At 38.0% G+C, this 24942-nt stretch overlaps 2 protein-coding genes across 6 annotated transcripts in view; both read right to left on the reverse strand.

Moving 5' to 3' along the window:
• Positions 1 to 9940, reverse strand: part of LOC139946322 (calpain-9-like) — a 47189-nt gene extending 37249 nt beyond the window's left edge. For 3 of the 4 annotated variants that reach the window (XM_071943976.1, XM_071943969.1, XM_071943950.1), the window contains exons 1-2: positions 9789 to 9936; positions 7882 to 8090 (exon numbers count right to left, since the gene is read on the reverse strand). In XM_071943976.1, coding sequence (XP_071800077.1) covers positions 7882 to 8028 — 147 coding nt within the window. In that variant the 5' untranslated portion in view covers positions 8029 to 8090; positions 9789 to 9936. Of the gene's footprint in view, positions 1 to 7881; positions 8091 to 9788 lie in introns of all 4 variants that reach the window. The other variant, XM_071943959.1, reaches the window with a different exon arrangement.
• A 448-nt stretch (positions 9941 to 10388) lies between these two features.
• LOC139946363 (scavenger receptor class B member 1-like) lies at positions 10389 to 24570 on the reverse strand. 2 transcript variants are annotated; one of them, XM_071944013.1, is made up of 13 exons: positions 24095 to 24123; positions 23186 to 23322; positions 20974 to 21131; positions 20214 to 20355; positions 19377 to 19583; positions 18789 to 18930; positions 17115 to 17184; positions 16499 to 16680; positions 15684 to 15802; positions 15274 to 15347; positions 14799 to 14850; positions 13827 to 14003; positions 10389 to 12787 (listed from the first exon to the last, which is right to left on the reverse strand). In XM_071944013.1, exons 2-13 carry the CDS (start codon positions 23300 to 23302, stop codon positions 12737 to 12739), a joined length of 1491 nt encoding a protein of 496 aa, XP_071800114.1. In that variant the 5' UTR covers positions 23303 to 23322; positions 24095 to 24123; the 3' UTR covers positions 10389 to 12736. The 2 variants fall into 2 exon arrangements, with proteins under 2 accessions (XP_071800114.1, XP_071800107.1); XM_071944006.1 differs by lacking the exon at positions 24095 to 24123 and adding an exon at positions 24332 to 24570 and having other exon boundaries at positions 10390 to 12787.
• Positions 24571 to 24942: the final 372 nt, after the last annotated feature.

Below are 24942 nucleotides of genomic sequence, written 5' to 3' on the forward strand. Positions count from 1 at the left end.
TTTTTTCTTTTTCAAAAATATGAAAGTGCCACGGGGTGCTGGAGGGTAGGCTGTATGGAAGTTTCACCAATGAACAATGGGGATGGCCATGAGTATTTCAGTTAAGCATGCTTATCTAACCTAGCGAGGGTATTTGGAACATGTAACATGATCACATACAAAGCTTGCAGTTTCTTTTATTTGAACGCAACACTTGGTATACTGACAATGTTATAATCTGCTCAAAATCTATTTGAATGTTGAGGTATAAATGTCTCCGTACCTGAGGGCATCCTGTTTTGTGAAGTTCATGAGCAAACCGCTTACTCTCGAAGTACAACTGTATTGTGATCTTTCTATAAAACAGCTTTTCACCATTTGACATAATGAATTTGTTTCTTGGTGAAGGGGAGGGGAGGGGGGAGGACATTTTCATGTAATCCTAATAGATGTATGACAACCATTCTTTTGCCAAAAGCCAATTGTAATTCCTAGACACAAATTTTGTTTTCTACAGAAGTGCAAAACACACACAGACAACCAACTATTGATTTCAGAACTGCAAATTTTTGACAATAATTCATTTTTGGTATTCCAACTTGAGACCTACACAAAAGCTTTTTTATCCTCGGGCCCTGTTATCACAAGTCAACTGCATGTGAGAAACAATTTGTCACTGTGCACACATGGAAATGAATTTTGTGCATTAATATCAACCGCAAACAATGGGACGCGCCCACACGCCAGGCATGGTTGTTGAGTTCAATGCAGATAATTGCAATATTAGGTTGGTTTCTGCAAGACTATCAATCGAGTGTTTACTATTCAACCACTAGAGACAACTTTATTATTAAACCAAAATATGCTGTTCTTTATCTGAAACAAACATCATCGGTGGACCTTTGCACCCCAACTCCAGACCGTGTGTACGTTGCTCTGCTGTCCATGTAGCCAACATGCAATCAGTACTTAAAGGCAGTGGAAACTATTGGTAATTACTAAAAATATTTATTAGCATAAGACCTTTCTTGGTGACAAGTAATGGGGGGAGGTTGATGGTATAAAACAGTGTGAGAAACGGCTCCCTCTGAAGTGACATAGTTTTCGAGAAAGAAGAAATTTTCCATGAATTTGATTTCGAGACCTCAGGTTTAGAACTTGAGGTCTCGAAATCAACCATCTAAACGCACACAACTTCGTGTAACAAGTTCGATGACCGATTGAGCTCAAATTTTCACAGGTTTGTTATTTTATGCATATGTTGAGATACACCAACTGTGGGGGCTAGTCTTTGACAATTACCAATAGTGTCCACTGCCTTTAAGACAAACAACCCAACCAAACTCTCTTGAGGGAAAATAATAACCTCATAAAAGTCCCAACCTACTAATGTTCATTTCTCAGCCCTAATGTTTGACGATGCCTCTGATGTGGTTTGACCATGCACACAGATTATCATCAATTTGGCAAATTAATAGTAGGCGAGTATCAGCGCACATCCTCAGGGAGGTTTCCTGCATAGCCAGATGCACAGATCCCAAGGCACTGAGGCAATGACAAATTTCAAGCCCAGCCTTCTGCACCACATCTACTATAAAATTATAAACTGTAATGTAATAACGTGTGTAATATTCACTATGTAATAAATGTAGGCCTAAACAGGGTTTGCCAGCAGGATGAATTAGCTTGTCTTTTCACTGGTCCACCAGCTTTTTATATAGTCCCGTAAAATAGGGATGCTTTTTAACACTGAACTAGCCAGCCTTGGAGTGCATTTTTGCTGGTCCTCTGTGTTTTAACTGTCATTGGGCCAACGGACCACCATTAAGGGAGAACACTGCTGAAGGTAGAGAGCTGATGTCTATGAAAATATCCACCGATTTCAAAGTAATGACGAACATCCACAACCAAAGGAAAAAAGAGAGAAAAAATGTGTAATCCTCAAATATCTATTACAACCAAAAACTTGCAAATTTATGTCTAAAATATTTCCATGTGCATGAAAATGCTCCTCGACTCAGATTGCTTGGCTGAAAACAAATGTGTGATTTTGTTGGTCGTTGCAATGGAATAAATGTGTGGGTGACTGAAATTGTCCCATTTGCAGGCCAATTGTTGAGAGTCATAAAGCTACAAACCCACCCCCTTATAATTGAAGACAGCTGTGTCTCTCTCAAAGTTTTAATATAAGAAGATATGAATGTATGTCAACATCTCCCACTCAATATTAATAGCAGGGCCCCTCTTGATCTTTGCCAGTCAACTGGAGTAACATTGCACCTATGATCTACTGATCTATGACTTACACAGTAAATCAGCTCCAACCTAGGGGGAGGTTACATTTGTATTGAAACGTACTTGTAAACAAACATTCACTGAGTAATTGTGTAAGATGTTTTGACCTTCCTCCTCTAAAGTTTTTCTTACATATGTATTGGTTTTTGTTTACACACGTATAAAGTACATCATGTAACTCTGTTTGTTAAAACTGATGTTTGTTCTTAACTTACTTACATGTACACTTACAGCATGTACATGTAATGCTAGTTGCTCATGTTAGGCACCAGTGTACAAAATTAATGTGAAATTTTCAAAATTGTGTACAAAGAAGTCTCCTTTTTATGAGCTAACACAATATTTCTTCCACTTTCTGATACAGACACACGATAGGGATAGAGACAGGACAGCAATGTTGCAGATAGGCCTGGCATCAGGGTGAGCATGCCAGACATACCTGTGCAGCACGAAGGTCATGTCTGTGACACTAGCAGGGAGTCTACCAGCATGAAACACTGGGCTCTACTATACACACAGATGCGCAGTTTCATAAATTCTATATATCCACAACTAGAAACATTGAATACAAACAGAACCTTGACAAACTGTCAGTATTTAGCCCATGATGTCAACAATGAAATATGCATTTGGATTTTGGATTTTCTTTCTCGCATATGAATGTGAATCACAAACCAATGATATATTCTGCACATGTTTTCTGCTCAATTGCATACTTCTTTGAGATGTCTAGCGAGCAAAAATATCAAGTCGATGTTTCACACCAAACTTGTTGGGGTTTCTTTTCAGTCATCTGATATCTATTTATAATGCATCTATCCATCACAATAATCACCAAGCAATACATCCAGGTACTCCATTGCATACTAAGTGTAATTGGAAGACCATAGTCACTGCTTATGTTACAAACTCATGCAGAATAGGGTCATAGATTGGTAAATACTCAAACAATTAATGACCATAAAAACATACTTGGTGAGAACATGGAGTCTATTTTCCTTCCTCCATGGTAAGAAGTACTGCGGCTGTTGATACAAACCACTTTGAGAAAGGGTGTCCCTTTTAAAGTAAATTGGTTTAGATATGTTTCACCCCAAAAAACATATTGAATAGGAGAGAAACGCTTCATGCATAAATCATTTCACACACTGCCAGAAGGGAAGCGAGAATGGTATTGTCACAGAAGCACCAAGGCACTGGGTCAACACAGGTGAATGCCTGCATTGCATCGAAGCAAACTCCCAGGCCAGCTTCTGTTTTCGCTTCTTAACTTAGCACAGCATTGTATTAAACATGTGATGCATAGGTGTACCAGGGTTACTACTTTTGTACCAAATAAGGTTGCTCTTTTGAACTGCAATGTAGATAACATCTGAACCTGAATTATATAGTCCGCAAAGCATCCTAATTGAAACATCACACCAACATTTTGTAAAGAAGACAATGAAGTAATTTTGATTTAAGACGCGGGAGGAAAAATGACTTTATAGTAGAGGGAAAACCCACGCAGCCAGGTAAGGACTGGAAAACCAAATCCACATGCAAGGCTTTCAGTCTGGGAATCTAAGCTGGGTCCAAAGAGGTGGAAGGCAGGGGCAGAAACCACTGAGCCAACCTGACTGCCTTAAACTGTTATATAACTTACTGGCCCTTGCCCTTGTACACATGCAGGGCAAGGCAATATCCCTCTTTCAACGAGCACACTGTTTGGAAAGGACAATACACAAACACTTGCATAACATTTGCATAAAATTTTCATAATTCTCTGTTTAAATTTTGAACTTTTCAAAAACTTCAACCATGAGACTGCACACTAACATACATCACCGACATAAATAGTCTAGTGCATTGAACAAGTTAAAGTGGATATATTGTAGCATACATGTAGTTCAAATCATCAAAATAATATTATTCACACTTGATTTAATGTAAGGGTGAAATATTCCGCTTTACATAGTGCATTGTACTTCATACAATGCTAACCTAGTGTGAATTAACATAAATTATGTATGGTATTATTCATTGCCTGACAAGGAGTGTTATAATACCATTGACCTTCACTCGCAAAAGGAAAAGCAAGGACACTCAGGGATAACAGTATAAGTACTTGTACAATGTGAAGCTTTGGATTTTATTTGTAAGTGTGGGTGTACGTGAATGTGCCAGTAGAAATAAGTTTACAAGGTAACAAAATGGGGTTGATAAAAATTTTGAAAACAAAATAACAAGGGCAACAAATAATACGTAGGCCCTACGCGTTGTTCAAAAGGTTTTAAAACAGCCACTCCATCAAATTGCACCTACTGATTGTTCGTTAAAAATTAGAATTTCGTCATAAAATGTGCACAGATCAGATCCTTCTAAAAAAAAATAATCAATAAACACAAATCAGGACCAACTGGTACTTCAAAAATAGGCCTACATTGCACAAATGTAACAAAATGATTTGGGGGGTTTGTGGTTTTTTTTCTTTCAAAAGTCAATGTAAACTCTTTGAAAACCAATGATTTTAAGCATCTTCGAAAGAATTTCAAAGCAAAGCACACTTCTGTTTAAAAAAAAAAAAAAAATCATTTTGTTTTTATTTCTTGGTATTTTGGAAACAACAAAAAACAAAGGCAAACAATTTCTCAAAACAACTGGCTACATGTACATGTATTAAAATGTGATGTTAATAATGACATGAACATACGGTATCTGTACCAAGTGCTGCATGATAGTCAACAATGTGACAGACTGAACAGGATAATTTCCGCTGGCTCCAATTGCAGTCATGGATAATCAACTTCCTTCCCATATGAATTGGCAGGAAGCTTCATTTCATCTGCCTTTTGTTCAGCACTCATTCTGCACACATTAACATTCAGTTTAGGCCAGGCTCCCGTCTGTCCCTTTCATAGTGTGCACTGTGCTCATGATTTTAGCCAGAAGTTGAAGAGCCAGTACCCCCAATCTTGGAGTCTTTTGGATCCTCATTTCAATTTGCACGTACAGTGTTACTGTCAGCAAGCTTTTTTTCCTTACAAATAAAATGGCAAACTTTTGATCTTATTTTTATATCTTGGCATAATACCCTGCCAGAAGGAGTGGATGCGATTTAATTTTTCTTAACAGACCATCTGTTTGGCATTTTGACCGTTTCTTGAAACACTTTTTCAACAGTTATTTACAATGCATTAAGAACAAAACAAATAAAACAATATTTTTAAAAGTATTCTCCAGGCCAAATATTGTGTCCAATATGCTTACTTTGGAAATTATACGCTTAAAGTTACCACTGTCCGGTTAGGGTAAGCCCTGAATGTTCTGTGCTAGCTGTGTAAGCCAAGAATTGATAGTAACATAATGTACAATCTCGGCAGGCACACACGTAAGCTAACATTCCTCACTAACCTACATTTAGAGCAGATTTCCTGCTTCAGTAAGCACCGGTTTTTCACTAGCAGTAAGCAGAGATTGGGCCCTCGTGAATATTTTATTTTTAAACAACCCAGTTTCTCAGATTACAGCAACTCTGACACCATATTCCAAACTTTGGCTAAACAAAATCCAAATAAAATCCAAACTGACTCGGTCACTCCTCATCATGAACACATTACCAGCCATCACCTCTTTCAACAAGACAGTGCAGCTGTCTTTTCAGGAAACCTCCCTTCAAAATATTTGGCATGGAGTCGTTGAGGCAATAACAACTCGATATAATATACTGGACGCAAAACGGGATCTGTTTGCATCATCATCACAAATGTATGCAGATGGGGCTCCCGATCTAAGGCAACAACATATTCTCAATTCCAAAACAGAATTCCATAATTAATGCAGATTGCAGAGTCGTGCCAATAATCTAGCCGTTCATTTGTGAAGAGGCCTAGCATCGCATTTTTCTGGCTTTAATCACCTAAATGGCGACTTAAAGACCAGACCAAAAAGCTGACACGCCCTAAGAAGGTTATCTCTCACTACAGAACATGCATAATTTACACGAAACAGCAGAGTACAATATGAGCGAGCAAAGTGCAATAACAACTACCACAGACAGAGGTAATAAAATAAATGAATAAAGGTACTGCACTGTGTATTAGGAACTGCTACACACATGAACATTTGAACATAGGGAATGACTGACTGACAGACAGGCCTGTGCGTAATGGCTTCCCATATGAACAGCACAGTACAACCAGTCAAGTTTATTCAATTGAAATTCAAGGCCAATGCTTTTGTTCAGCATTCATTTGATTAATTTAATGCAATTTGGTCAAATCCTGCTTTGATGAATCAATACATAAACAGTAGGCCACCAATACCATACCATGTACTTTACAAGTATAGTTTTATTGGTAGACTAGAAAGTGTTGAAATTATTTTACCTAGGCCTACAGTGTATAGTGTACAGTATACCGGTACACTTATTTTTTTTTATATTGTCCATAAAAATGAATACATTTTATCATAAATAACGGCTCATCGACCTTCTTTTTTGGCAACGATCTTCTGAATTAAAATTTGTATAAATAACAATCAAAGCGATGTATCATGGTGCAATGCTTTGCTTCAGAAACAATTCCTTCCGCCAAGAACTTGTTTGACCAAACCTCCCCACCCTGCCCCAACTAAATAATACTGTGCTTTTGCTTCAATTCAAATCGATGAAATCAACCAAAACGTGTAGCAAATAACCCCACTGGCACAGAATTACACTGACATGAACACCCAACAATTTACCACTCACCTAACAAAAATGAAAAAAAGCAGAAGAATTGTCAAGTAAAGTGGTTTTCAATTTGACCAAAATGTGAGGCCAACTTGCCGAATGAATGTGTCCAAGGAGTTCATTACACACAATCAGTTACAGCACGGATACGCACAACATAAGACACGTCCAGATGTGTAGTAGATGTCATTGGACAATACCTGAGATACAAGCTGACGATATGAAATGGATCGTGTCCTAATCTTCAAATGGACTTCTCACGTACGCTGAATATTTTATCACATCTTAGTAACCATTTCCCAATCACACCGGCCATGGTTGGCCGAGTCTATTAAATTGAAGAGGACATGGACACATGCTGGCAGTTTTCACAAAAAATGCACTGAAGGGAGTAGTAGCACTGTACTATTCATTTATGTGTGTTTTATGGCCTATATCCAGGGCCCAGTTTCATAGAGCTGCTCCAGCACAAAAAGTAGCTTAGCACAACAAAATTATGATTACCAGAGTTGGGCTACTGCTAGCCAAACTACCATGTCATGTAAATATTGTGACTGGGATCCTGATAATTTCTGCTTAGCAGACAATTTTTAAGCAATATTTATGCTTAAAAGGGGCTCTATCATAGAGCTGCTTTACGAGCGATATTATGCTTACTGTGTAAGCGCACATTTCATGTAAGCACACTGTAAGCACACGGGAAGGCATCCTAACCTCACATTGCTTACTGCCTCATTTTATTGCTTACCTGTGAAACACATCAAAACCTAAGCAAGTTTTTTCTGCTAAAGTAAGCACAAAAAGTTGCTTACATTTAGGTACAGTACGTGTACATTACACCGCAACATGTACATGCTGTACAAGGTTCTTTACGCCATACTTTAGACAATACTTACATGTGGTCTCTTCCACTCGAACCTTTTGCCTGGAGACTGGGAAAAGAAGAGGCTCTTCTCTACAGCTGGGAATTCTGGATCCTCATAGAGATTGTTTGCATTAAACTTTCTCCTAATTTCCTTGTAGGTAGGTCCTCTGCGTGGCATCTTGCTCTCTTACAGTGCACAAAGATGAATAACAAGCCTCTTATGGTAGGTGTGTTAGTCTGCTGCGGAACAAAAAAATAGACAGAATTACATTATAGACAGATTGCGTTAACAATGGTATACGGTCAAATTATTACACTTTCCTCTTTGTGATTAATTCTCACTTCTTCATTCCTTTACATTCTTTTTTATTTTTAAAAACAAACTATATTACTTGTTTTGTTTCACAGTACAGTAGGCCATTTTCATTTTGATAAGGGCGCTTCCATCCATTGAAAAATCTCAAAGTCTAGGCCTATGGGAAATTAGGCCTTTTAGGGGCACCAAGGCCAGGACAGGGGGCAACAGAGGCCATGGCATCTGTTGAACTGTTATATTGGTGTGATTACCCACACAAATAATATTTAGTTAATTCTGGCCAAATGACAAACAAGAATTATGAGGCAGTTTGGGTAACAAATCCAAGAATCTTGGAGGTTATTTTTTGTTTTTGGGGGGGGGGGGCTTTGTTGATTTATTGTAGCATAGCATGCCGTGGTCGAGTGGTAAAAGAGTACTGCTGCTGGACTCGAATCTCTGGTGTTTTCTGATCAATGGATTGTTCGCCCGACTCAAATATGCGGGAACGCAACAACTTGTGTCCACTGAGTGAGTGACATTATGGCTTTAGTTTGAGTTGAGTCCCAGTCGTATCATATGTGTCCTTCCCTTCAAGGCTGGATACTAACTAATTTCACCATTTAATTGCTTTGTCCTTTGGATGGGAAATTAACTTATAAGGGTACTGTGATTGGGAGACGTGCTTGTAAACTAATTCAGAACACTTGTTGTGAAAGAGAAAAAAATCACCCTGGGGTTTCTGCTTCAGAAATCACACACCCTGGACTGGTTAACACTAACAGCTACAGTAGTGAGTACGTACAGTAATCACTTCTCTTTTATGCAGCATCATAACCAGAAATAATTACCAGAATTAATCAATAGTAGTAATACGTTTTGTGACAGTTTTTGTGTGTTTCTTTTCCCGATTCTTTGGTGTCCCTATTAGACATTTTCAAAATATAATAAACACCCACCCAAAACAATAAAACGCAACTCTAGCAAAATTGGGAAAGATATGTCATCTTGGATGGACGTTAAGTTCCCCAGCAGAAGTTTCAGGAGGAAAACCTACGAAGGAAAACCCTATTGCCATAAAACATTTGTCTTCTAACTACAGCAATGCTGAACAAAGCCAGGAAATTTGGCTTTTCCTGTGTGGCTTCAGTGTGTGGATATGATGTCCAGAAAGTCCAAGTGATATTGCTAATTACGTTTTTATTTTAAAATTTAATTCAACAATTTTAGTCAAGTTTAAAAAAGTTGTTTTTAATTTACTTTGTATGTTTAACTTTTTTAGATACGACACCACTTAATTCATACTTAACAACTAAACCCGTTGAAAAAGAAGAACTGAATGAAAAATTAAGTAAGTGGTCTCGCTCGTCGACCTCCAAGCATCGACCAAGTCAGTACCAAACATTTAGTGTGGTGTGGTACATGCACCAAAATAAGCCTCAGCAGCAAAGAAAGAAGAAGTCACACAACTTCTTCTCCACAAGCAAATTTCGAAGATAAATTTTCTCATTTTACTCAATTGCAAAACAGTGTCAACTCTGGTTGATAATGAACACTTTTTCTACAGCCTTCAACTATAATACGTATGCTATAAGCTAACGGTAGAAATTAATTAGTAAGATTTAAAAAGGGAGATAACTTACGGGATAGTCCGTTCCTGATGCAGCGCAGGAGACAACAGCAACACAACGGGAGAACTGAGCTCAAAGCACGCTTGGCAAATTCCTTGCAAACCACAGCGTTTTTTGTTTTTTTGCACACACCCAACCTACATGTACCTAACTAGTCTTGAAGTCAAGACGGTAATTGTTAAGCGCGGTGTGTAGTGACAGCGCGGTGTAGCTGCGGGGACGATACACACACCCTCGACATCAAGTCTAGTAGTACCTAACCTATCCCTTTAAACGAGGCCAAGGCTAAACAGTTAAAGCGCCCTCTATGGTTTTGACTACACATTTTCATTGGTGTCCATTTTCAGGACGTGTCGTTTTAAGGTTATTGTTAGGGAACCCGTGAACTTGGGTGGCCGCGTTCTTTAAGTTTGATTGGTCATTTTTTTTCCAGGGGCGTGGTCCCCAGAGTTGAGTTAGTTTGCATAACAAAAAATAGTACAGGTAGCGCCATAGCGCTATAGCTAGCTCTATGGGTAGTGCTCAAGTTCATTTTTTTGTATACAAACAAGTCAGCTTCAACTATAACCAAATAGTTTCTCTGTAAAAGTAAGGTTTGTTTTTATTGAAAAAATACACTGTTAAAATTCACAATTATTTGCAAAGAATCACTTGCTTCGAAACCAGACAATTAAAACAAAAATCTTTGCCAGCTCTCTAAATGTAACTTTAAAATTTGTGATAAAAATTTACAAGAGGAAAAGTTGATTGAAACAAAATGCATTAACACAAAAAGAAACTCCCCTTTATTAAATTTGATAAGAAAAAATACATATAAATAATTCAAAAAGAAGTACTATAAAGTACAGTGGTATTGCCTCACTTTCTCATACGTTTTTAATATTCACTCATTTACTAATGATTCGAAATTTTGTGTGATAAAATTCAAACATTTTACAAAATTAAGAATGAGGTAGATAAATCACACAGTTGTACTTTCAATTCTTCAAAATTAAAAGTGTTTCATTTATAAGCTTACAAAAACAAATTGAAAATAACAGTTTAAACATGTTTACTTTAATTTTACTGAAAGTCAGGCACTGTTTTCATGTAAAAACTGATGCAAAAGTATCAAAACAGCCATTTTGAAAACATCATCATGCTCTATTTTAAGAATAGAAACTTCATGCCTAGGGTGCAACCTTTAGGCAGTGTCCGAATTGCATGGAGCTACAGCATTTGGTGACAGGGGGGCTCACAAGATGAAGCTATTGTTATTGGTGAATTAAATCAACAATGGAAAATAATAGTAAGTGTAAAATTAACAATTACAAAAACTTATAAAGCTGTAACAAAGAAAGAAAAAAAGAGAAAAGGGGGGAAGGGTTCAAAGGAAATTTCAGTGAGAGGAACTACATGTGGTGAGTTTTTAGAGACTTTTTGAATAAGTAAATCTTTGAGATTTTAATGTGAAGGGGTTGCATAGCTGTTCCAGAGATGTAATTGGTATATCCGCTGCCCCTAAGGCTAGGATGATGATGATACGGATGGTGGGAGGGCTGCTAAACTGACTCTTAATCTACTCATTTATGCAACCTCACGATTTCAGGGGGAAAAGTAATGCTATCTAGTATCAAATAGTTAACTTAAAAAATACAAAAATTATAAAAATAAACAAAATTCCAAGAGAGAGAATATTTTATACGTACATCAAAAGCATGTGACATAAATATTTCACCAACTAAATCACTGGCAGTGCAGATCTTAAATTGTTTAAATACTTGGTATAGATAGAATGGTCACACTACTCCTACTTCGGACAAAACAACTGTAAACATACACATAAATATCAATTACCAAATAATGATACAGTTTATTAGGCAGGGGAAACATTGCCTCCTCCAAACACATCTTCTTTTTTTTTATCTTTGGTAAACAAAATATTATTAATAATACACCTATTTTGCAAATTAAAAATTACACCTTCACAAAATGATGTGGTGTTTGATTTTAATTGAAAGACGTTCAACCTACTAAGATTCCACTGAGATATCAAACCAAAACAGAAAAATACTTTTAAAAAGTGTTTTCCTCTTATTAGTTAGATATAAAGTGTTGGTTTAAAAATGTCCTCGTTCAAAATTAATCATCATATGATTGCATAGTTCACACTGGCAAGAAACACAAATCTTTGTTTCCAGAAAAAAAAAGTTAGCACACAGGATGATCTCAACAAGTTTCAACATGATTTCGTGAAAGTTTAACAAATTTGGTTAATGCGATTATTGCATAGAGTAAATACAACAATATGATTTCTCTTTTTATCCAGCACCCTAAACAGGGGTGGCTTTGGACCGAGCGTGACTTATTACTCAACATGGTAAAACTAATATTTCATGTAATATCTTTTACTTATTAATATTTCTCAAAATATTTCTATATATTCCTATGGGGTGATGTTTGAGTATATAAAATGAATATGGTTCTTCTGTGTTATTCATTGCCTTTTGCTTTTCATGCTTTTGTTCAAGTTGTTTTGAGTTAGAAAACCCATTTTGTTGTCCAAATGTAATAGTGTTACTCCCTATAAGATGTATTGATTGGAAAACCAGGTATTCAAATCGGCTGTTCAAAGTCAGCCCAAACCCTGGGGTGACTTTGAACAAACTTTGACTACAAAAAATACCAGGAAATTAAATGAATTAAAGATGGCTTGATATGTAATGGGCTGTTTTTTAATGATGCTATTCAATCCCAACATGAACTAAAGAATCCCAGTGTTTATAAAACAAATATTGGACAAAAACAGGTTAAGGTTTTTTACAAAGCTAATCCATTTTACAGCCTTGATGTTTTTGATAATGAAACAGGTTACTCGATGCTTTCTCGATGAGTCATCATACACCTCCAGTTGGATTCAAAACCACAACCTTCTGCATTCTAGAACAGACGTTATTTTAAGATATCTTTGTTAGACACTGTTAGATGCTCTCTACATTTCCAGTGTGGTTGATCTGATGATCAGGCGAAAGCTAGAAATACAAAAGAAGAATAAAATACAAGTTTTCAAGTCTGACAAGTATTTGATAATAACCAATGGAGTATCATAGTTTTCTGTCTAGGGTTCAGCAATCTGAGAATTTTTTTAATCTGGTTGCTTTTTAGTGAGTTGTTTGTGTGACAACACATCCAATATAATATAATGTAAACTTACTTTATGAAAAAAAGACATAGACAAGTATTGACAGGATCAACATAGCAAGAATGTAGTTATTAACAGAAATTATATTTGGCCCTTGAATCAAGTAAGACTGTTTTATTTAGTACAAGGGCTGTATTACAGGCTTTAATAGACTTTTAAGGCTATTAATTATTAATTTGACTAATTTCTCCAACGACAAAAACAAACAATACAGAAATCGGACTGCAGTAAAATGAATACCACATAGAACCCATCCATGTTTTACAAGATGACAGCAAGCACTCCCAAGTGGACACCACAGAATTCTCAATCTCCAAAAGCTGCCTTCGGGCAATCTTTGGAGATTCAAATTGTTTGACATACTTTTGTTGATTTCAAATCAACGGGGGCATTTCACACAAATAAATTCACTGGATGCTTCCTTCCAAAACCCTCTCTAGAAAAAGCAGACTTTCTTCTGAGTCATTATCATAGTATGACCCTACCTTCAAAGTATCAAGAATTAATGTTAAAGGCACTGTTCACGTTTGGTAATTACTCAATTAGCATCTAACCCTACTTTGTAACGAGCAACAGAGAGTTGTTGATAGTATAAAACATTGTGAGAAACTACTCCCTCTGAAGTAATGTAGTTTTTGAGAAAGAAGTCATTTCTCACTAAAATAGTGAAAAACTTCTGGTCCTATCTGAAAGCACACTATTTTATACAACAAGTGTGTATTTTCTTTCAGCATTTTCTTGCAACTTCAATGACCAACTGAGTTCAAACTTTCACACGCTTGTTATTTTATGCATATGTTGGGATACACCGCGTGAGAATACTGGTCTTTGACAATTACCAAACGTGTTCAGTGCCTTTAAAAACTTACCAATGGTTGTCTCTCATGACCGGATTTACTTCTTTTCCTGATGATGGCTACTATACTTAGCACAGCAATAATGACCCCAATGGCCAACAGGCAGTACTGAGCTATCTGACATATCAGTGTAGGTACACCAACGTTACTTGAATACGTATTCACCATCCAATCATTGGCTTCGAACGACTAGAAGAATGAATCAATACGACACATTATTCATAAAAATCAACCAACATAACAATTGGTCTTGGCTTTTTAATACTTTCTTCAAAGACAAAACATCTCACAATTTGAAACGATGAAATGGTGATTTGGGTTAAAATTACACCCAACATGTGTAAGCTCAGAAGTAACGCAAACTTTGAGCGCACAGCAGATATGCACACAGGTTCTGCAATGACCTAGATTGTGTACAAGATACTTAGTAAGAATTTGATGGTTCTAAACCACTTGAACAACACATTGATTATATCAGAGTGTTAGCATGCATTGTACAATAACACAGTGCTCTTCAAACTTCACTTCAAAGTCAATTACTTTACAAGTGAAGTACAAGTTGAATTCTGAACCCTTCAGACACCATATTGGCGACTTACTTTTGTACCAAAATCCCCATAGTGGGCTGCAGACAACTGTGAGATTTGACCACGGAGCTATTTGACCTACTTAAGCTCAAACAACAAGGTCAAAGTAAAGGTAGTGGTCTGAATTGCAGTTTCCAATATTTCCCATGTGAACATTGTATCTATATTTTGTAGAACAAAACCACATTACTGCTTTGTATATGTTTTTGTTCAAGACTTTTTTCAAGACTTTTTAATGAAAGAAATTGCGATAACAAATCAACAATAGTTGTGTTGGGGCGTTAATGAATGGTCTCTTGAAAGATTACGAATGTTCATTAAAGTAGATTTTGTGGAACTGCCTGAAAATTGTGAAAGCAAAAAGCAAAAGAAAAACTTTAAGAACAAATTATCCTACCTGCTCAAACCACACCATCGGGAAATAAACTGGCGTTATACTCTCCATGTCTCTGAAAAATATAAGTGCATAAACAAATAAAACATGTCGTAGGTCTTCTGTGTTGTGTAATGCACATAAAAGAACCGCATCACAAAGAGGAGCAGTTCCTTTAGTGTTTCTTGCATGGTTAGTACCGGTGTGGCAGAAGTTCTTTCCCTCCCCGAACTGTGCACAAACTTCTTTTGATAGCGCCCTCTTTTGGTTTAACCTCTTTCAGTCCATGTAAATTTCCCAGGGGGCAGAAACATTGGGGAAAAAACTTCCCTAGGACATTGAACTGCACCACATCACCTTGTAAACCCTTATAACGAGCTGTATAAATGGGTCTCATAATTCAAACATAGCTTTTCATATGTTCAAAAATAATGAGAGCAGCGAGATGCATTTCAGGTGTGATAAAGCACTATATATGGAAGCTACGTATTATTATTACCTTATTCCAGCTACTTTGTCTAGGAACAGATTCAGTTGAAGACGAAACTTCAGCTCAAATGTTACCCCTAATATCTGCAAATCCAAACATTGTGAGAAAGCAGTTGAGTAGTTGTTCAGAATGCTTTTCGTTGTTGTTGTTGTCGTTGTTGTTTTGCAATTTTACAACCAAAATGTCAGATCATGGGCAGACAGAAGCTTTGTTTGAGTGTCAGTGAAGGGGTAAATACAAAGGTTGAATTATTGAAGAACTTCAACATATTTAATACTGCATACAAATTCACCTACTACGTATAAAAAGCTGCACTTGATAACAAAATATACATCCACAACTGTAATAAGACTTTTTCTAGGATGATGAATAATTACTGAAACAATTCCAAAAGGAAGTGAGTTTTAGTGAATACTTACAGGTTGCACCGAAAAATAGTTCTTATGTTTGGCAGGGTCTGGATCCAAGCCGTAAACTCCATTTATCAATGATTTGTCTCCATATAGAAAATGTGGGTTGGATATTGAAGTAGGAACTCCTGAGGAATATACAAGAATTGAATCTCTTGATTAATTGATATGTGGTTGATGTTTTTGCTGATAAGAACTTGGAAAAAGGAACTCCCGAGGAGTATAAAAGATTTATATTTCTTGGTAAGAGTCATTGCTGACAAGAAAGTCTGAAACCAGGACCCACATTTTAGAAAGGTCAGTTTGAAATGTTGGCATTTCCACCTTTTAGTAACCCCTGGGGTTAGACTTCTTAGAGCTTTTTAGAAACAGTGATTACAGCCCTAGTACACCATTATGTCGATAAAATTAACAGCTGGTTTTCTTCAACAGGCAGACTTTAAAAGTCTGCATTCAGATCAAAGTCTGAAATTTCTTATCCCTGTGTTGTAACATAAGCGGTCAAGATTTTTAGAGCGTGCCAAAGCGAACAATACATTTTGACTTTGTTCCTCTCCATGACATCCATGAACCCTATCGTAGAGGTGGAGCACATATGCGAACCTACCAACAGCAACTCTCTAGGGATGGTTGGTATTGAAACAAAGCAACATCTCCGAGCCACTCAATATAAACTAACAATAGAAACGAACAATTCACAAAACGAACAAATTGTAGCCAATGAGCAAGGCCTGTGTGCTGTTTGCGCACAGACTTCACCATGATGATGATAATGACAACCATCAACCTATTACAAAAGAATCAGAACAACATCAACTACGTACCAAACCTGCACTTGTCAACTCTCATCTGTCCGGAGGGCCCGCAGGCCTCGGTCTTAGCATCGCAGAAGCCAGCGTTTGAAGGGAAATCACTACTGTTTTGGTACACCGTCTGAGGGAGGTAGAAACTCGTCAGAGGTACACCACGGACGGATTTTTCACGGTCAAAGACAAATGGCATTGATCTGGAATGAAATTTCGTGGAAAGTGAGCGCTACAAAGGCTTCAACATCAGACATGTTAAGAGGTGAAGAAAAAAATTGGGTATGACCTGAATTTGTATCTTTCCTCGCCTTCCACCTCTAGGACCCCAGTTTGAATCCCACCAGGGGCACTATGTGGATTAGGTTTTCAGTCCCTACCTGACTGTGTGAGTTTTCCCTGAAATAATTCTCTAGGGTTTTCTTCCAGCATCTTCTTTCCTTGTCTTCTCTCCATTGGGTTCTTGGCTAGTACAGTGATTTTAATCAGTTCGCTTTTCTGAGAGTCTTTGGCATTGTTGTTCTGTGTTTAATTATGTGTGCAGCACACCCCACAGCCCAAGCAGTTTAACCGTTTCAAATGGTAAGTCAACTCACTGAGAAATGTTATTAGATTTAATAAGCTTTTTGTTTCTAACCTGCATAAGTTTGGTTGAAACAGATGTAGTGTGTCTTTTTCAGTAACAAAAGAATGGAACATCACACCATCTGTAGGTGAACAAAAACATATGATATTAACATTACATGAAAGTCCCATAATGAGTGGAAAGTGTGATATGCGGTGGGGGAGTGGGTGGGGGTGGTCAGGGACACTGACACAAGAGCTGGAGAAATCAAGGAGTTGGGATGTGGTGTGTCGTGGCCGAGTGGATAAGAGCACTGAACTCGCGCTCTGGTGTTTCTGTTCAGCGGAGTGTAGGTTCGAACCCTGGTCATGACACCTGTGGCCCTGACTCTTTACTATTATTGCTTCTCTCCACCCAGAGGTAAATGGGTACCTGTGAGGGCAGAGATGGTTCTTGTGGTTGGTTTAGCTTAGTGCGCTACATATTTGGTGGCACAGGCTGTATACTCCCAAGGGAGCCGAGATGGTTTAAGAAATGAAATGCCCAGTGATCAGGGTAACAATGTTGGCAGCACTCTGAGACATGGTGTATAAAGCGCTATATGAAAAACGAATATTATTATTAAGGCAATGCTGTTATAGGGTATTGGGTGGGATACTAAGAAACAAAAGTTGGAGAAATCAAGGAGGTAAGAATAATGCTATACTGTTCAGTGTAGGGTTGAGGGTGGGGACTAAGAAACAAGAGCTGGAGAAATCAAGGAGTTGGGTAAGGCTGTTGTAGGGTTTTGGGTGGGACACTAAGATACAAAAGTTGGAGAAATCAAGGAGGTAAGAATAAGGCTATACTGTTCAGTGTAGTGTTGAGGGTGGGGACTAAGAAACAAGAGCTGGAGAAATCAAGGAGTTGGGTAAGGCTGTTGTAGGGTTTTGGGTAGGATACTAAGAAATAAGACTTGGAGAAATCAAGGAGGTAAGAATAAGGCTATACTGTTCAGTGTAGGGTTTGGGAAGGGGACTAAGAAACAAGAGCTGGAGAAATCAAGGAGTTGGGATAGAGGCTATCCTTGTAAATCTGCTGCACCTGCAATGTTTAGCTCCTAATTCCAGCTCCGATGGTACGGGCATACGTTTATTTGTTCAAGTGCAATTCTTATGACAGAAACTAAAAACTTCTAACAAGGCATTCAGCTTTTGCAAAGCCCAAAGAAGACCCTTTTTTCATGACATAAATCCCCACAGAAAAACTAGGTTATTTTTTGTGAGCTTCTGGTAATCACTGGAGCTATTTCGTGTGAAATTGGCGTGGCTTGGAATTACATCACACTTATGCATGGATTCAAAATAACAACCATCTCAAAGCTTTTCTTAGAACCTCCTTGGCACTTATGTATCAAATCCACATTTAAGAAGGATTTGAAACTTTGTATGGGGGAAGTATGACTGAGAGGGGTTTGCTATAATTTGCCAATTGAATATATCTTTTTGAGTAGTGTTGGTTCTGTAAAGAACCGGTGGTTAACGATTCAATGTTTGATTAGTATGCTCTGAACGTCATTCAAGAGAATGCTTGACTTGGATTGACAGAGTCCAGCATTCTCCTGAAGACGATCAGAGCACACTGATCGAAATATTGAGTCGTTAAACACTGACTCTTTTCAGAACCATCACTCTTCAAAAAGAGATATTCACATGGTGTTAATGCAAACCTCTCTTAGGAACTGGACATTTGACTTTCCGACCTCACCTGTGCCATTGATCATATTTGCATAGCGGGTATGCCACCATGAGAGCTTGTCGTTTCCGTTCCAACTCTCAATAAGGTTGATTTTGGACCGCACATCTCCACCTGTGAATACGGTGAACTCATCGTGGGCACTTCCATTTTGCTGAAAAGGGGAAAGAGGCAGGGATAGGGAATTAGTAGTCAGTAGTTTTTATGTCAACAAAAAAAACAGGCTAATAAATAGGTTTTGATACAATTAGAAAGTGACCACTGGTGAAGCAAATAGGGAATTAGTTGTCAGTAATTTTCATATCCAAATAAACAGGCTAACAAATAGGTTTTGATACGATTAGAAAGTGACCAGTGGTAAAGCGAATAGGGAAATGGTTGTCAGTAGTTTTTATATCAAAATAAACAGGCTAATAAATTGGTTTTGATACAATTAGAAAGTGACCAGTGGTGAAGCGAAGAACCAGTCTTTCCCTGTAACCTGGTATTATGGAAAACTGGTCATCTGTGACCAATGACAGGTCGGAATCATGTTGAGGCTTGCCCATCCCTGTCTATCTCTCACTAGGTTGGGAAGATCAGCAAATTCCACTAACTTACCCCAACAAGGAAGCCAAATTCTCCGTTGGGCATGCCTGGAATTGTGACAAACTTGCTGACTATCTTCAACAGTTCATCCGGGTACCCCCACAAGAGCTCCTCGACTGTCAACTTCTTAAAGAGACGCTCACTCAATCCGTATTTAAAAATGGGAGACAAGATTTCTCGGACTGCTATTGGAAGAGTGTCTAACAGATGGGCGATTGTCTGTGAACGCAAGTATCCAAGGATATAATTATGAATGAGAACATTTGAAGAGGGAGGGAATAAAGTCCCCAACCCTTGACCTTCCAAACCCTTCTACCACCCATTTCACTCATTATAGCTATTTCTCAGGAAATTCTGGGGGGAATTTTAACCCCCCCCCCTCCCAACGCCACCTCATGATTGGTCCAGCCAAAGATTTTTGAGCAGGGTAGGGCCAAATTTCATAAAGCTGCTTCAGCACAAAAAGTAGTGACTGAGCACAACGAAATTATGCTTAGCAGATTAAGGTAACCAACCATAATACAGTTCACATGTGCCAGTTGTGACTGGTATCCCTGCACATTTCTGCTTAAATAGCTGAACATTATGTAGCAATATTATCTGCCTAATATGAAACTATGCCCCGGTTTTGAACAAAGTTTGTGATGTTAAGCCACCTGGGTAGGATTTCACAAAGAGTTAAAACTAGTCTTATCTCGAGTTTACTCGTTCTAACTTAGGACTAGCCTTAAGTTTTTAATATCTCCTAAGAATAGTCATAAGTTAAGACTACTAGTTCTAAGTTCTTTGTGAAATCAACATCCTAACTTGAGGCTAGATCAAACCCATTTGGTTCTTGTGATCACTTACAGCAAAGGGAACATTGACAGACATGAAGGAATCAGACTCTGGTCCGACAGACATTTCTGGCTCAAAGAAGTAGCTGTACACCGGCTTATTGGAGATGGTATTGTTGCTGTTTATCGTCAAGTTCTGCCGATGCATCTCAAGCCTAAAAGAAAGCATAAATCTTTGTTAACCAGTATATTCACAGACAGGTCATATTATCGCCTCAAACTATTGAAGGGTGTCATGGCAAAGTGGTTTAGAGCATTGAATTTGAGTTCTCCTCATCAGAGTGTGGGTTTGAATCCCTGTCATGACACTTGTCCCTGAGCAAGAAGCTTTACTATAATTGCTTCTCTTCACCTGGGTGTATAAATGCTAGGATAGTGGTTGATATTGTGTATGAAAAAGCCACTAGAGCCATATGGCAGCTCAGGGCTGTACACTCCCCAGGGAGCTGAGAATGATTAAATGAATGTTATTTGCCCAATGACCAGAGCACTATTGTAACGCACATTGTAACGGTTGAGTAATAGTTATTATTTTTATTATCATATTCAAGTCTCATATTAGGGAACCTGGGGCCAGTTTCACAAAGAGTTAGGACTAGTCCTATCTTAGGACTAGATAACAAAAATGTATGGGTAGTCCTAAGTTAGGACGAGTAACTTGTCCTAAGTCAAGATAAGACTAGTTTTAACTCTTTGTGAAATCCACCCCAGAAACAATTGGACCAGCTGTCTGTCCTGCCCACACTTGATTAGAGCAAACCCAGATTTCTCACCTGTATACATAGGGACCTCTTTGCACCACACTTGCTTTAGCACCTGTGAGTACCTCATCTGAGTTTACAACATCAAAGAAGTAGAATCTCCAGTAGATTATGAAAGGGGGTTTCTCCCAGATGTTGTACACAAGAGATGAAGGCTCTAATACCATGAGCTACAAGGTTAAAACAAACAAAAACTTAACCATAAGCCTTAACACCTTTTAACTAGGCCTTTACAGAAGAACCCATTGACATCCAAGGCATATAGACCATACGTTTTTACCCCACAAGATACAAATACTGAATCATAAATGAAAATGCTGTTCCAGCATATTAAAATATGTATAAAATACCTACACTCAACATGTAGCTTGCCTTTTTGTCCCATGGAATTTTGGAGTCTTGCAGAGAGTCTTTGCAAATTGTAACAGAAAGTCGCATGCCCTTTTGCAGGAAACACAAAATTAAACGTCCACAGATTTATATTAAACTTACACTGTTTGAAAATAGTGGTGGTAGAAAGCTTCCCTAAAATATTACTTACTGAGGTGCTGTAGTTTATGAGAAATGAGTAAAACAAGTCATGAAAATCATTTTCGTAACAGTAAAACATATTTTCGTGACATTGTTTTACTCATTCTCAAAAACTACAGCCCCTCAGCAAGTAATACTTTAAGGAAGCTTTCTACCATCATTATCTTCAAACTGTGTAAGTTTAATGTAAATCTGTGAACATTGTGTTTTGTGCCATACAAAAAGTACCCAGTCCCTCTGCTGCCACTTCCAAGGTTGTACTTCTACTTCCACTTCGTTATTCAGCAGGATCCATAAATAAGGACATAAACGCCAAGTAAAAGTGTCTTTTTCATGGACACAAGTGCCGGGACCGAGATTCGAACCCACATTGTGGTGACTCAGCCACCACAACTTGAAGCCGTGTGCTAAGCCATGACACGCTTGGCCACGACGAGCTATTCGGGTGTGATCCCTGGCAACAGAGCAGTTTCAGGTTCAGTTTTATGTCTTCTTACTGACATTACCAAACAACGATATTTACAAAATAGGGAGACCACCAACAGGTGCCAGTATTAGGGGCATTTAAGCTTGGGCGATATTGAATTATTTTATTCACCATATATCGCCGATAATATATCGCGATATTCGATATAATCGCGATTAATTAAATTTGACTTCATCAGTCTTCAAACTCCCCGTGAAAGTTGTAGAAGAGACAATCATAGCATTAGAGAGGCGTTATAATGACCTATTCTTCTGGTTTTACTCCAAACCTATGGGGTGCAAGATGTCTCAGCTAGGAAATACATCGCGATATTGCGATACTAAAACGATATCGCGATATATCGATATTTCGATTAAAACCAAATCGAACCGATATCGAAATAATTTCCAAGTTAATATCGCGATATTCGATACTATCGTGATATCGCCCAAGCTTAGGGGCATTAGCTCAGTTGAGCACGTTAATAATCCAGAGATGGCAGGTCAAAGTACCGCTCTAAATTTTTCTTTGTTCAACCCTAAATTGTTTGAAATTTACCCAGTGTCACTTGTGCCTGACTGCTTGGTTACTTAATAGAGTAAATTATGTTATTTTTTGTTATTTCCCTTTGTCATGATATTGACAAATTAGGGAGAACACCAACAGGCGCCAATATTAGGGCTATTAGCTCAAAAGAGCACGTTAATCCAGAGATTGCAGGTTCAAGTTCCACTCTAGTCAATGTTTTGTTTTTCAATCTAACTTTTTTTTTTTTAACAGTCAGTGTCCCCTATGCCTGGTTTGTTAAAAGGCAGTGGACACTATTGGTAATTACTCAAAATAATTATTAGCATAAAACCTTTCTTGATTACAAGTAATGGGGAGAGGTTGATAGTACAAAACATTGTGAGAAACAGCTCCCTCTGAAGTGACGTAGTCTTCGAGAAAGAAGTAATTTTCCACGAATTTGATTTCAAGACCTCAGATTTAGAATTTGAGGGCTCGAAATCAACCATCTGAAAGCACACAACTTCGTGTGACAGGGGTGTTTTTTCTTTCATTATTATCTCACGACTTTGACGACCGATTGAGCTCAAATTTTCACAGGTTTGTTATTTTATGCATATATGTTGAGATACACCAAGTGAGAAGAATGGTCTTAGACAATTACCAATAGTGTCCACTGTCTTTAATAGAATACATAATCTGTAAAGTTTGTTTTGTTACCTTTGTCATGAGGGAGTGTTTGACAGCATTCCATATTACAGGTATCAAAGCGCCTCCGGTAATAGCCACAAGTATTCCTGTAGCTATACAGGCAAAGTGCGTCTTAGTCCCACCCATTAAGACTGGGTACTAGTCTCCTACAAAACAAACAAAAGGTCACGCAGTACTTTTAAAATGTAATTTCAAACAATATTCTTACTTATCCGCGGGATTAATTTTCTGAATTTTTCAAGCATACTTTTTCTTTTGAGGTTATTTTTTGTCATGATGAAACAATAAGGTCCAATTAAAATACCTCCTTGTTATTTATAAATGCACTCTGCAAGTCTCGCGCGTAGTAAAACATTGGAACTCTTTAAAGCTTCCAAGTTTCTTTCTTTCCTCCAAACAATATGCATGGGACCACTCGATCCCAAAAATGTTCAGATACGCATAGACTTAGGCGGTCTATGTTCCAAAGGCACTGCCAGGAAGAAAATTGGAGCATTTTTAAAAATCTTTTCCTTCCCACAGTGCCTTCCTACCATTGTGCATAAATAACCAACCAGGTGGTAATTCTGATAGACCTTATTATCATGGCTAAACCAAGCAAAGACAAGAAGCACCCTCATAAAATCCACCAGGATCACTTTACAATTTGTCTTTTTTTTCCAGAAACTATGATTTGATAAGAAAAAAAAGGTGTTTTATTTGTCATTAATCGTTGACATTATTACATTTATGATTTACATCATTATTCTCTTTCAACTTCGATGACCAATTGAATAAAGATTTTCGCTGATATGTTATTTTAAGTTGCGATAACGTAACCCTGCTGCCGACGGCGTAGCGCCGACGGCGTAGCGCTGTCGGCAGGGAGGATTACGTTATCGCAATGTTATTTTATGCATGAATATGACAAATGTATACTGTAGAGGTAGTTGCATTGTCGGGCTACGGCCTAGGTTCGTTCCGCTATCGGTTACACCAACCAAGCACCAAGTGAGAATTACCAAAGGTGTCCAGCATGTTCAGTGCAACAACAAGCGACGTCTGCAAACTGCAGAACTGGGGTAAAGCCCCACAAAAGGGGATGGGTGGTCTTACTTTCACAACAATAACAACAATTCAACAAACAACAGCATAATCCGCATGATTCAAACAAACCTTTTCCAAAGGCAAAGCTACAGAAAAGAAAGACGACCGCTCCCTCTAAATTCGGCCGTCATAAAGTTGTAAACAATTCTTGTTACAAGTGCTCCATCTGGCATCCACCTGGTCACAGTCAGGCGGTGGTGGTTTGTTTGACCAAAGAAAAAACATTGTTTGACTTTGTCCTTGGATTGCTCGAATTGCCTTGTCATGCATGCAAAACACAGGTTTCGTAATAATTTTTCAAAATGACCTCTGGCTGGCTCTCGAGTTGAAAAGTTCAACAATTCATCAGAAGAAACAATAGAGGGCGCTGTACTTACTTTGTGGCCCACAACACAATGAACAAACTTTTTTTTAAATGCCCAAAGACTTCCAAGTCTCTCAGCTTATTGAAAATCTATCAAATGTATTTTTTGAATAGTTAAACTTCTGATTTCTTGGCAGGATAAATTTTGGTAATTCAGCCATTTTTTGCCCCCAGAATGTAGGCCCTAGCACCCCCGAAAAAAGTGTTTCAAGGTATGAGCATGCAAACCGCATTGCTGCCAGTTTTAATTTTGACTGTTTCTTGCTCTATGACGATGATGATATCCTTCCAATTACCAAGTCAAATTGAGCACCAA

Source organism: Asterias amurensis, chromosome 1 (genome assembly GCF_032118995.1).
Source record: "Asterias amurensis chromosome 1, ASM3211899v1".
NCBI lineage: Eukaryota > Metazoa > Echinodermata > Asteroidea > Forcipulatida > Asteriidae > Asterias > Asterias amurensis.